Raw genomic sequence first — 13,175 nt, forward strand, 5'->3', positions numbered from 1 at the left:
CGTTAGATATCGCACTATTGACAAAACACCATATCAAAATGGTATTGTAGAATGGATGAAGAAAACACTTCTGGAGAGAACAAAATACGTGTTCTCAAATGTTGGCCTAACCAAAGTATTCTGGACAAAAATTATCAACATGGCTTACTACTTGGTAAATCGGTCTCCATCAACTGCAATTGAATTTAAGACTCCCAAGAAAGTTTGGTCTGGTAAGCCCGCTGATTACTCTATATTGAGAGTATTTAGTTGTCCTGTTCATGCTCATGTGAGTGATGGTAAACTTGAGTTGAGGACGACGGAGTGCATATTCCTAGGCTATGCATATGAGGTGAAGGGTTATCAGTTGTGGTGTACTGATTGTAAGTTCCCTAAGTTTATGGTGAGTCGGGATGTTATCTTTGACAAGTCTGCATTACTTTGTGGGATAAAGTCTAGAATTACAAACACATTAGACCAAGAAGTTGGCAAGCAGGTGGAGCTTGAAATCAATGCTCTTGTGACAGTGCGGGATGATAGTGAAATCCAGAAAGAATTGCAAGAGGTACAAGAATTGGTATCTCAATGAAGCATTACTTGTATTGATGGTGATTCTGATTCTTATGTTTTATTTGTGGAAGTAGAGATTGATGAGCCTTACTTTTATCATGAGGAAATTACATATGCCGAGTCTTCTAAGAAGATTGAGTCTCTACACTAGGATCAAACATGGAAGCTTGTGAAAACACCTAAAGTTACTATTGAAGTTGGCTTAGTGTGTGAAGGAGGTGTAAACATTAGTCGTAATGTGGTTGGCTTCTCCAAATCAGATTTTGTTGGTGATCTAGATAGTAAAAGATCTCGAATGGGGTATGTGTTCATTCTCTCAAGGTCTGTAATCAGTTGAAAAATAGTAGCTAGTTTGTTTACAACTGAAGTTGAATATATGGCTGTGACCGAGGCAGTGAAGGAGGCTTTATGGTTTCGAAACTTGGTTAGTGATTTTTGTTTTGGACAAAAATCTAGATGTGAGATTGTAGTAAAGAAAATAACTACATATGAAAATCCGGCAAATATGCTAACTAAGTCAGTTTCTGGGATAAAGTTCAAGCATTGCTTGGACTTGATCGATGTTCGTAGTGCTTGAGGCCCTTTGGGGCAGTGGCGGTGTCGACAGAGATTGGTTCGTAAGGTGGAGCTTGGTGAATTCAAGCCTAAGGTGGAGATTTGTTAGGATAATCTTAAATTGTGATTTAATTAGGATTGTTTAATTCTAATTAAATTAGTATACGTTATAAAATAGTCTTTAAATCTAGTTATACTAGAATAACAATTCCTAATTCTATTAAGATAAGATTCCTAATTATATTAGGATAAGGTTATTGTATTTGGCACTATAAAAGGACCCTATGGGTTAAAAAATAATAATAACCTAGATTTAGATAGAGTGATTTAGGTGTACGTGGGATAAGGGTTTTGAGTTTGAGACTGTTCTTGTAATTTCCTGATTTTTCTTCTTAGTGGATTTTTTTCTGTTACTGTGCCCGTGGACGTAGGTCATCGAAAGATCGAATCACGTAAATTCTTGTGTTCTTGTGGGGTGCTTGATTTCTTTCTTTATTTATTTTATTGATTGAGTTAAATCTTGAGTAATTTTTTAGAGACAATTCCGTAATTTTTCAACAGAAAGAATTAATGAATAGGAGGTGGACTTGACTGAAGGGATAGGACTCACCATGCCCAAAGCTAAGCTATTGGTCGCCATGTTCAAACCACGCAAATCCATTATTAATGTTCGTTTAGAGATATGAATTACTAGTGTCTCGTATCAGCCAGTGGCAAATGCCCTCGTCTTGAGTTTGAATTTGTTATGGATGTGTAATAAGCCAGATTTCCCTATCCATTGTCTGACAGTTGTTTTTGGTACAACCATTGTTTCACACTTTGACTCCTCATTAGTTTGTTGCTTACGGCCTTTGCAAGCTTTCTCCTAAGGGATCTTATTTGATTAATGAAAATGTTGGATCGTCAAAAGCCCATATGGCCCAAAGTCCTCCAACAAAATAAATGTCAAAAGATCTAGGTGATTGGTCCTAATTTTTTTTCCTTGTAAAAATGGTTATGGGATGTGGTTTTCAGTTACGTGGCTTTTCTTCTCTATTTTTATTGTTTCCCCCAAGAGAGACATGTAAGTGCAAAAAACATTAGAAACATTACAATCGGGTTGAGGCAGACAGACAATTGAGGGTCGTTGGGGGAAACCTGCTTGTTACACAAAGTAGCCCATGGTCCAAGGGGCTTAACTGCTTTAAGTTGTCTGAAGCTGAGTTGGCTCCATTCTTGGGTTGGTTGCATTGAGTGTAAGGTTGCTTCTTTGCAAAAAATTCGTGTATTGCCTTAAACGAAAATCAATGTGGAAGGCAACGTTAAGGAATAAGAAGTTGATTTGTTGACAATCAAATCACAATCAACTAAACAATATAAGAAAGAACATGTCGAAAATTTTTGAAATTGAAGTCTAATTAATCAAAACAAGAGAGTCTTGTCTTTAGGCATGGGAAGATCTTCTTAGTAAAGTTGGTCGGTCCATTTCATTTCAACCCACACCCGGCCCACAACCGATGCTCTTCTTTCCCCCACCTCAAATATGCTTGTTTATTGTTTTTAATTCCCATAAAAAATTCCCCTCCCAAACTCAAAATCCCACGCTCCACTCACCATCCAAACCCAAAAAAAATGGCCGATCCTGAATCCAACACCACGCAAGACAACGCCCCGGCGGCGGAGTCTAACCAAGCCCAAGCCCCAGCCCACGTAGATGACACCACCGCCAAGCTCAACAACCTCACCCTCCGCATTTGGCCCCCCACCCAACGCACCCGCGACGCCGTCATCAACCGTCTCATCGAGACGCTGTCGACCCAATCCGTCCTTTCCAAACGCTATGGCACGATACCAGAGGAAGAGGCCTCCGCAGTGGCCAAGTCTATCGAGGAGGAGGCTTTCTCAGTCGCCGGAGCATCGTTCTCCGCCGACGACGACGGTATCGAGATCCTTCAGGTATATTCCAGGGAGATCAGCAAGCGTATGCTCGAGACTGTCAAAGCTCGAGCTGCCGCCACCGCCGCCGCTCCATCAGGCCCGGCGGACGCAGACTCGAGTAACGCGGGAGCTGCGGGTGGTGAGGACATTTCGTCCTCGTCCGTAAAGGCCGAGGCTTGAGTTTGAGGATTCTTGTTTCTCTCTCTCTCTCTTTAGGGTTGTTCTTTTTGGTTTAGCATGATTATTGGTATTGCTAGGGTTTTTTTAATTTAATTTGCCTTCCTTTTTCTGAGATCTGTTTGTACTGACTATGAATATTTCGGGATGCTTATATATCACGGTAATAATATCTGTGATAGTAATATTTATTAATATCTTGGGGGTTATTTTGGTTTTCTGTAATCTTGTTGGAAATTTGTTTGCTTCTTATGATTTGATTGGTTTTTGCTGCTCCGTTAATTGATACAGTCAAAAATGCAGAATGAAGGGTGCTAGAAATTTTGTTCATTGATGATTTATTTTCCTGCAACTCATCAGCATTGTGTATCTTTATTCACTGTGCAGTTATCTGTATCACAGAACTTAGGCAATTCTGCTGTTCATGGTTCAAAGTTTCAACTTGTTTTAACTCAGAATTTTCATATCTTAAGGGAGAACATTATGGAATTTGAAGCAATCGAATTGAAAGTCTTTTAAGAGTTATAGTAGAAAGAGCTATGAGTTGTAGGTCAGGTTTCTCTATTTTATATAGATATGATATATAGTCTTAATATTTCTGCAATATTCTTTTAAGAATATATCCTATAATACCTTTTCAGTTGATTTGGAAATTTAATTTGTGTTAGGAAAAATTTTAGGTCTTTAGAGCAACCAGGATGTGGAAGTTCAATGAGGTTGTGTGCTGTAAATTAGAATCTAGCATGCAAAGGATAATTTAAGTGCTTAGAACAAGTATGTGTATATGTTCATTAGAAATGCATACTTATTAACTTGTCTGTGTATTAGTCTCTTGGTAATATAAACATGCAATTGATATGAATTGTTGTAGACATGTGCTCATGTGACATGTATTCTTATGTTTGAGACAAAATTAGGTATAATGCTTTAACAAATTTTTCATGTTTTTAGTTGACAAAATTAGTTATAATGCTTTAACAAAATTAGGTATAAACATGTATTCTTATGTTTTAGCTGTTTTCAGGTTCCATGGTTATATAACGTATGTGTACAGTATGTTTTCCTGACTATTTGAACATCATTTTCTTATGCTGAATGGTGAACTCTTTGCTTGCTACTATGTTTTCCTGACTGATTAGAGCATCATTTTCTTTTGCTGAATGGTGAACCTCTTTGCTTGCTACATTGCTTAAACTGCATTCTTCACATTTATCTACTTTTTAAACTTTTTTTCCTTTAAAAGCTTCAACTAGTGTTGCACAACACTTCCCCACCCAATTCTAGTTGCAGCTTAAGCAATTTATATATAGTCTGTTTTCTCGCATACAATGAATTGGACATATTGAGGATCTTATCTATGTAATCACTCTTGTTGCATTGCAATGGCGTCAAACTTCTGTTGGCATCCTTGTTACCATACCTGCAGCTAACATCTTTATTGAAGGAATATTCTTTTTTGACCATTCAAGAAGAATTTTAATCAACTCCATCTAAGCAGTACACCAAATCTAAAGCATTTTTATATCTAAAGATGCAGTAGCAATGACATTATGTCATCCATACCACAGTAGAGAAAGCAAGAAACAAGCCTAACATGGAACAGAATTAGACTACCAACCAGGAATTCCAAAACATCCGAACTGTTTATGCCATGCATAAACACTGATATAGTAATTTTTTTTTCTCTTTTTCATCCATATTCTGGACACTGACTAATGAACACTAATGTAATTACTTAGCAAGCATGGTTTGCTGGGCCTGATTCTCCTGTTGCTGCTGATAGTTGAGAGGCCTCCTGAAGAGCATGATGTCTGGTTCAGGGTGATGAATGGCATAATGGACCCAACTGCAACTCTGTTGTACTCCAATTGCACGCCACTCAATTTCTGATTGAAGGAATATTATGATTCTTTTACTTTGTTAGTGCCATATGACCCCAAATTTTCTTTTGATTTCTATGCTTTAGGTGGTTATTATCTAAATTGCTCATTTTCCTAGGTAAATGAAATATTCCATCTTTAAATCCTTTTTATGTCGTGATTCCTTCCAAGCGGGTGATTGCCTGATATTTAATGCTAGAAAAATATCTTATTGTAGTACTAGCCAATTAAGATATATGTGAGCTTCTGTTCTCATAAAGTCTGTTACATGCTCTAATTCATTGAGTTCTTTGCTTGCCTATATAAAAGTTATGTTGAAGGAACATAACTAAGTAATCCCTTTTATTCAAGAATTCTTTGGGCAGATTACGAGTTTCTAGAAAACTGTTGGGTGATGTAGCTTCGGCCTTCAAAATTTAGGAAAAGACCATTTTGAGGACCATTTTGAGCTTGACCATTTGTTGTGAATGCTTACCTGGCTATACATCTTCACTTTGTGTTTTCCATAAATTCTTATGCTTGAACCTAATATCATAGAGAATTCTGTCTATTGTCAAACTCACCTTTCCAGTGTAATCAGCAATATCCTTGTGTCTTGGCACACTTTTTGCTTGTCTGCTTCAATCTCTACCAACTGATGCTTGGCCATGTGCTTACCCTATTAAATTTGATAATATCAGGGGCGTTTATTTCCTTTTCCTGCATTCATCATCATATTATTTATCTGCCATATATGCAGTTCCTTACCCTTAGGCTACTCGTGGTTTCCTTTCCTCATAATATGTTTGCTTATAGAATCCTTTTTTTCAATCATACGTGTCGTAACGTGCGGGTCCGGAAACCCATCCGCCAGATGCGGGCGAAAATTAAAATCGGTTTAGGAGTCGTCACTAATCTTTTTTATTTAAGGTGTGATTGGTTACCTATTAACCCGATTCTAATCGACGAAGTCTTAAATTAATTTTAGGCCCGTCGAAAGAACGAGAACTGGTATACGTTTTTAGAGATGGATTCGGGAGTGCGGTTACGCACTGAGAAGGGTTAGCACCTCCGTGGCGCCCGTTCCACGAACGATACCATTTAATCTTAAGTTATCTTAATATAGCCTTCTCCTAATTTAATCTCTACTTTATTAATTAAATTTTTATTAAATTGACAGATTGAGTTTTTTTCTGTTTGGTTTTACGTATGCACACGATGCAAGCGTAAAATGATGTCATGACTTGTTTATTTTAGATGATGGAGTCGGTAATCTTTTATTGGAAAATTATTCGAAGACCATCCCAACGTTTTGGTGAAGTCTCGAAATTCTCATCACCTAGAGATATCCCTGGAAGAACTCGTCTCTACAAGCTCTTCGGGGAAATCCCATCATCGGGATTCTCTCGTCATTTGCAAAATAAGAGTGACGTGCAATGCCAGTATAAAATGATGGAATCTATATGATCGTATTTATTAATTAGTTGATTGATAATAATAACATGCTTAATAATTTCAGATAATTTATTAACTTATTCATATATTTATCGTTATTATTTATCATTATTATTTATCATATATATATTTTTTTAAAACAAGCATTATTCGGACTAATGAGTATAGGGGTATAGAATTCGGATTTATCCCGACGCTTCGGTGAAAATTCGTTTCGAACTCCGCACTTAAGTGACCCACCCGAAAGAGACAACTCTTTACCCCTTTTAGGTGGTAATGCTCAAATAATTGTTCCATTTATTTTATTTATTATTATTATTATTATTATTATTATTTATTTTTTATTTTATTATTATTTTATTTATTTATTTATTATATATATATATTTTTAGAAATATATATAGTTGCATCATGAATTATTATTATTGTTATTATTATTATTATTATTTTATCATTTGCAAGTCTCGAAATATACTTATAATATAAATATTTTTTTTATTGACTTATTATTATTATTGTTATTATTTATATATGTATTTTTAATTTATATATATATATATATACATATTTTTACAAAAAAGATAAACTAAATCTATAATATATTTAAAGAAAAAAAAAGAGATAAATTTCTATAATTTTCTTTTCAATTTTAAATTAAGCAAATAATTAAGTAAACTAGATAAGCCCAAAATAATAAGCCCAAATCCGTAATAAATGGGTAAGGTCTCACCTCGCTTGGGCCAGAATGGTGGCCCAAATTGTTTGGGCTGCACGGGGTGTCCCAAGCCCACTCCCTTGGTCCGTCTGGCCCTCTCCTAAACGCACCGTTTTGGGGCTCCGCGGACTCCCTCAAACGACGTCGTTTAGGCGTCGATCTTTTGAACTTTTCACTCCACTGAAACGACGCCGTTTAGACCCTAAACTCGGGTATATAAGTCCCGTTTTTGGCCTTTCCTCTCATTTTCAGATTTCATTTTCTCTCTCTAACTGCACCCTCTCCCTTCTCTCTAAAACCCTTTCCTCTTCCACCAGCGTCGGCGTACTGTCTTTAACCGGCTGCCCAGGTGTCCCTCTTCTTTATTTCTCTCTCCCGGCAGATCTCCTCTCTGCCTTTCTCTCCTTCTTCCTTCTTCGACTTCCTGCCGATAGGTCTCCCTCGTCGTCGGTCTCCCTGTCAGTTCTCCCCTACCCGAATAAAAAACTTTTTCTCTACCCCTAAACTCCTCTCTCCCTCATTTTTCAGATCTAACTCCTTTTTCTTTTTTGTTTTGTGTTTGTTTTTGCTTTTTGTTTCTGTGGTTGGGTATTTTTTGCTGGTAGATCTAGGATTTTTTTTGTTTTTGTTGTTCTCGCTCTTGTTCTTTGCAGGTAGCCTTTAAAGAGCCGGGTTGTCCAAAAATTTGGACAACCCGACAATGGGGTTCTGGCACCAGGGAGTTGGTGGCCAGAACCCCATCATGCGGGGTGGTTGGGGAAGGGATGGCTGGGCGTACGCCCAGCCATCCCCCTTTTATTTATTTATTTATTTTTATATTATTTTATATTTTAGTTTATTTTATTATAATTTAAAATTATTTATTTATTTATTATTATTTTTTATTATTTTTTTATTTTTTTTAAGTGTCTACAATACGTTATGAGTTGGTATCTTAATTTTGCTACATTGTACTTTAATCTGCATTATGTCTAGTGTTGTGCTATGTGTGTGTGTGTGTGTTTCATTATGAAAAAGCTAATATTCAGTAGAAAGAAGCTTTCTGTTTCAAGATTTTTGTTGTTTCATGTAAGGATAATGATTAATGGTATTTTCACTTCCAAAATTCTTTTCCCTCGTCTCCAACAAGGGAGCAAAAGACAGAAGTGAGCTTTGGAAGTGTAGATGTCCAATTTTGGTTATATAGAAAAATTACATCAGAAATGTTTCAAGCGTAGAAGAGTCCGAGGCATTCTCGCCTAAGGTGTTCAAAGCCAAGAGTATTCCAAGCTGGAAGCGCCTAGGGGTGTTTTAAGCATGGAAGCGCTCAGGGGCATTCCAAGCACAGCAGCATCCAGGAGCGTTCCAAGCGCATAAGCGTCCAGGGGTATTTCAAGTACAGAAATGCCTAGAGGTGTTCCAAGCACAGAAGCGCCCAAAGGCATTCCAAGCGTAGAAGTACTCAAAGAGCGTTACAAGCATAGAAACATTTAGAAACAAGTATGGAACAACTATTTGTGCAGGAAAGTGAAAGTAATTCAGAACAAGTAGCAATGTTTGGGATGTTCTAGAGAGTTTGACTTGGTAGTTCAAATATGGAGATAATTAAGAGGATTTTCTTTTAATCTTTCTTTGAAGTACATGTGTTTTGCTATTTTTTTTATTTCCTCATTTTTCAAATATACACGTGATGCACTATCAAATATTAATATTTCATTTACTCAAAACTTATGTTCACTACTCAATTACATTGTCATTTTTTTAATATCTCATAAAACGTTCTTCAATTGCTCTTCTATGATAAGTATGTTTTCTCATAATTAAACGTGCTCTCTTAACTACTCTTAAGAAAGTGTTCATATTCAATATAAATAAGAGGATATTCAATATAAATAAGAGGTTGAGAGGTAAGGAGAGGAGATTAGAAACTCAGCAGAGATTATTCTAAAAGCTCTTTCTAGACTCTTCTAAGCATTCTTTCTATTCAACTTTTGTTGTTATTTGTCACTTCTTTCATCTTTTCTCATCTCTCATTGCTTGTCACCCAAAATATTTATGCTTCGAGGATTGCTCTAATTTTTCTCACTATCACGTCTAATGTATTTCAATTCACTCATTGCAATACATCATCTTTCTCTAACCAAAAGAACCCTTTACAGGAAGAGAAGTTAGTTCTAATACAGGACATTTTTACTTGTACGTTATACTTCGCTGATCACTCTCCCGTTGTCCAACTATGTTTAGGACAACTGACAGACAACCGTGTTATACTTGCCCCACTCTTCGCCCTGGTTAGTGGTTAGTTTAGTTGAAGACTATCCCTACTTTTAGGGACCTTGGGCTCGACGAGAGTGAATTTGTCCCTACCTGTAAGACATTTTTCTCATTAATCAAGGAATTCTTGGAAATAAAGGGTTTTATGTTTGAATATTTCAGAAAATTGACTCTTGTTTTGTTTGTTTGCTTTGGTCCTTTTGTGAATGGCTCTGCACGGAGAAACTGTTGGTTGAACAACATTCTTTTTCAACCGAGTTTTAGGTAGATATCGCGAGCAAAGCCAAGTGGGGACATAAAACGTTCTCAAAACAAGCTTTTACACAATAACTCTTGAGAGAAACGATTCAATGTGGAGAAGAATTCTCTACGATTACGTTATTAAGTTTAATAATAATTATATTATGGTGCAACATTAAGACTTTTGAGCGTTTCCGGGGGACCTAAAATTATGCTGGTCTTAGCCATATTGAAATGGATTCAAATATTTCAGGTCAAATTTTTTGAGTGCCTATTTCCCCTTTTCAAACTCTGCTTCCCCCTTGGATCATACGCTGGAACAAAAAGTTCATTTGTTGGGTTACATCATTCATGGCTGCAATCCTACAACTAATGATCATAATTAACTATCATCATTTGCTATGTACAAAAACAATTGATAACGAATCGAGCAATCCTGGTAGCTTTATCTAAGAAGGTTTGAAGTGTAGTATATCTACTCTGTTTTCATAGGTCAGGACCCCCAATGCGAAAAGATGATTTCGTTTGCTACTTTTTCAATAATGAACAAGTTTAATGTCCACGTGTTGTCATCTCGTAGTTAGGTGGTGGTTGAAGGAATTAGATTATCCACCAATCCATAACCAATGGTTTCTCTGCCTCGGCGACATGAATTCCTAAGTTTTGGGCAGATTGCCTGGTAATATTTGAATTTCGACTCTGAAAACTTTTCACCGGCATTTCTAACAATTTCATGACTTTTATTATGGAGTGGAATTGTCCACAATATTTGACTAGAATTTCCCATTGCACAATACTGGAGTTAACACGCAAGAGGACAGAAGAAGATCATGCCAGAGAATATAGTTAGGTGACAGTACTTGACAAACATTTGCAGAAGCTGAAATGGAAATAAAAATTAAGCTTGGGCAATGGACAGAATAATAATAAGCTTAAAGAAAGCCGAAAGCATAAAGTGATATTATTTTGACGAAAAGAATTCAAATAGAGATTGAGCTATCGGCAATATATAACTAATTAAGCTAATGCCATAAAAGAATGGTTTGCTTAATTATATCCTGATTCTTTCTGGAGATCAATATCAAGTTCTTTAGGTGATTAAGATTAGTTGTTCCTCCTGTGGGATCTAATCACCTTAGAAATTTAAGTCCTTAAATGTTCTCAATTTCTTGTCCATCGTAAACTCAGTGAACAGATACTTGGAAGCCATTGGCTTAAGGTCCAGAGACAAGGAAGGGTGATCGGGGTTGTTAACATTATTTCCAAACTTCCAAGCTTTTAATAAAGAAACTGAAATTGGCAAATGAAATTCACATTTCCAGCCTGTCTAGAAACATACATAAGGGAAAATGTTTGCTAAAACTGATATGCATTGAAAGATTCAGTAGAAGTATACATTATCAAACGAGGCAGTCAATAGTAGACAGAGTAAAATATATATTGGTGCGGTCAAAGCTGATAGGTGATGGAATATCTGTCGATCCTCTGTGATCTTCTTTTTGACTTAAAGATTGGGGTTTGGTTTAGTTTACTTTATTAGATTTCTAAATTGCCTGAGGCCTTTCCTTTCAGATGATTTTCATGACTTCTTAGAGAGAGAAAGAGAGACTTGTAAATGTGGGTGATTTCGCTGACAATCATACAAGCTTAAAGCGCATCCAGGTGATAATGATATAGTATATCATTTCTATACTTTTATCATCAAAAAGTACACAGATTATCCTAATTCTAATCAAAAGTGTGTCACTACCTCTATTTCATCAATCTAAATTGTCAAATTACAAGTATAAATGAAAAAACAAATCTCTAATATTGTCCTAGATGGAGATTAAAGCGAAAAAAAAAATGGTAGCTCACAAATCTGTGCACAACCTCGTATCACATGGCAATCCGAACAACAAAAAAATTGAGTCTGGGATTGCCTGAAATGCTAATGTCCAGGACCTCTTTTGCTTGGTCCAGAGGCTAATCTGGAAGCCAAGCTCCTAACCGAAGGACGACTGCTGGAGTTGTTTGCTGACACAGCAAACGCGGAAACAGCAACCTGTTCGTCTGCTCCTCCTTGTTCTTCGCAGCCTGCAACGACGACATTGTTCGTCGTTGATCGAAGGGCTCGGCCATCGACAGCAGTGAACTCTGTCGAAACCAACAACGCCAGTAGACCCAGCACAAAAAGATGACGCTTCATTGATGAATAAGATGTTGAGCTGTTCTTGGCCATCGACGCGACTATAAGTTATCTATCTCTGAAATTGTCTCTCACAAATGCTCTGTCAATTGTTTTAAATTGGGTAGTCGTTGAAATGCTACGGTATTGCTTGCTAGCGATCTATATATATAAGGATCTTGCTTGGTCAGGACGGTGAAGTGCTCTGGGGAGTGGGACCTCTTAACAGGATTGTTTGACTCGGCCTTCCCTCTTTTCCTTTCCCTCCTTTAATAATATTACTACTATATTCGGAACATTTTGGGCTTACTCTTTGGGGCCAAAATGGGTACCCATGACAGGGATACGTCATACGTGGGAGGTGAGGTTGGAAGAAAACAGTGCTTTTACTTTGAAATTTGCCTGCGTTGTTCGAATTTGACTTTACAACTCCGGTGCTGCACATTACATACGGCATGAAGTCAAGTGTAAAGAAAGCAAGGAACAGCCAAATGGGGAAGAAAATTTAAAGCGATCTAACATTTAGATGTTAGACAAACAAAATGTAGTAAACACAGTGAGCCTTCAATTGCATGGTCACGTTCGACCCAGATTGCTTTCACACGGATTTCCGAGCACCCGACGTGTGTGTTTACATCTGGTACGCGGTCTTCTTTTTCCCTCAATATTCTTCAATTTATATGTTGTTTTATTTCCAGGAAAAATAAATACCAAATTGGAGGATGACGTTGATTATTAAAATCCACGTGTCTGATCTTTAACAACCCAAAAACCATCAATTTAGACGGTCGCTTTTTCGATGCATTTCCTGTTACTTTCGATGGAAAATAGTACGTGCGTTGAACTGTCTTTCTCCGACGGTGCATACAAAACGAAAAGGTTCACCGATTACTCACTAGTATTTGCCAGAGCATCTCAATTTTCCTTGTGATGAATTCGTTTATTTACCTGATCTCGAATTTTATGTCATTGTAAATGTCTTTTATTCAGCACAAACTACTAATTTTTGTTAACATGAGCTGCTAAATACACCTTTATCAAACAGGTCAAAAAGTTATAAAATGTTTCTCTAAGGCGTAGGTTTACTCAAGCTCATTGAAACAGCAGTTGCATGCTGTATAACTTTTTGTCAATTAGCATTTGCTACCATTCTGTTTGAAAGAGTTTGTATTGGCAAAAGCTTAGCTGTCTATGTCAGGAGCTTTTCAAAGTATATTAAACAAGTTCAAGTTGCAGATGGGACATTTTCAAACAAAGGCAGTGAGCGTGTTCGAAAATTTCAACATCC

General features: G+C 36.9%; 2 protein-coding genes across 2 annotated transcripts; one reads left to right on the top strand and one right to left on the bottom strand.

Annotated features, from left to right (window-relative positions):
* The first annotated feature begins 2,630 nt into the window (after nucleotides 1-2,630).
* Nucleotides 2,631-3,393, top strand: WPP1 (WPP domain protein 1). The gene has a single exon (XM_007018524.3). It carries the CDS (start codon nucleotides 2,716-2,718, stop codon nucleotides 3,199-3,201), a length of 486 nt encoding a protein of 161 aa, XP_007018586.2. The 5' UTR covers nucleotides 2,631-2,715; the 3' UTR covers nucleotides 3,202-3,393.
* A 7,990-nt stretch (nucleotides 3,394-11,383) lies between these two features.
* On the bottom strand, nucleotides 11,384-12,037 carry LOC148761127 (uncharacterized). The gene has a single exon (XM_088809164.1). The coding sequence runs from the start codon at nucleotides 11,939-11,941 to the stop codon at nucleotides 11,651-11,653; it is 291 nt and encodes a 96-aa protein (XP_088665290.1). The 5' UTR covers nucleotides 11,942-12,037; the 3' UTR covers nucleotides 11,384-11,650.
* Nucleotides 12,038-13,175: the final 1,138 nt, after the last annotated feature.

The sequence above is a fragment of the Theobroma cacao genome, chromosome 8 (assembly GCF_053813885.1).
Source record: "Theobroma cacao isolate CCN51 chromosome 8, ASM5381388v1, whole genome shotgun sequence".
Lineage (NCBI taxonomy): Eukaryota > Viridiplantae > Streptophyta > Magnoliopsida > Malvales > Malvaceae > Theobroma > Theobroma cacao.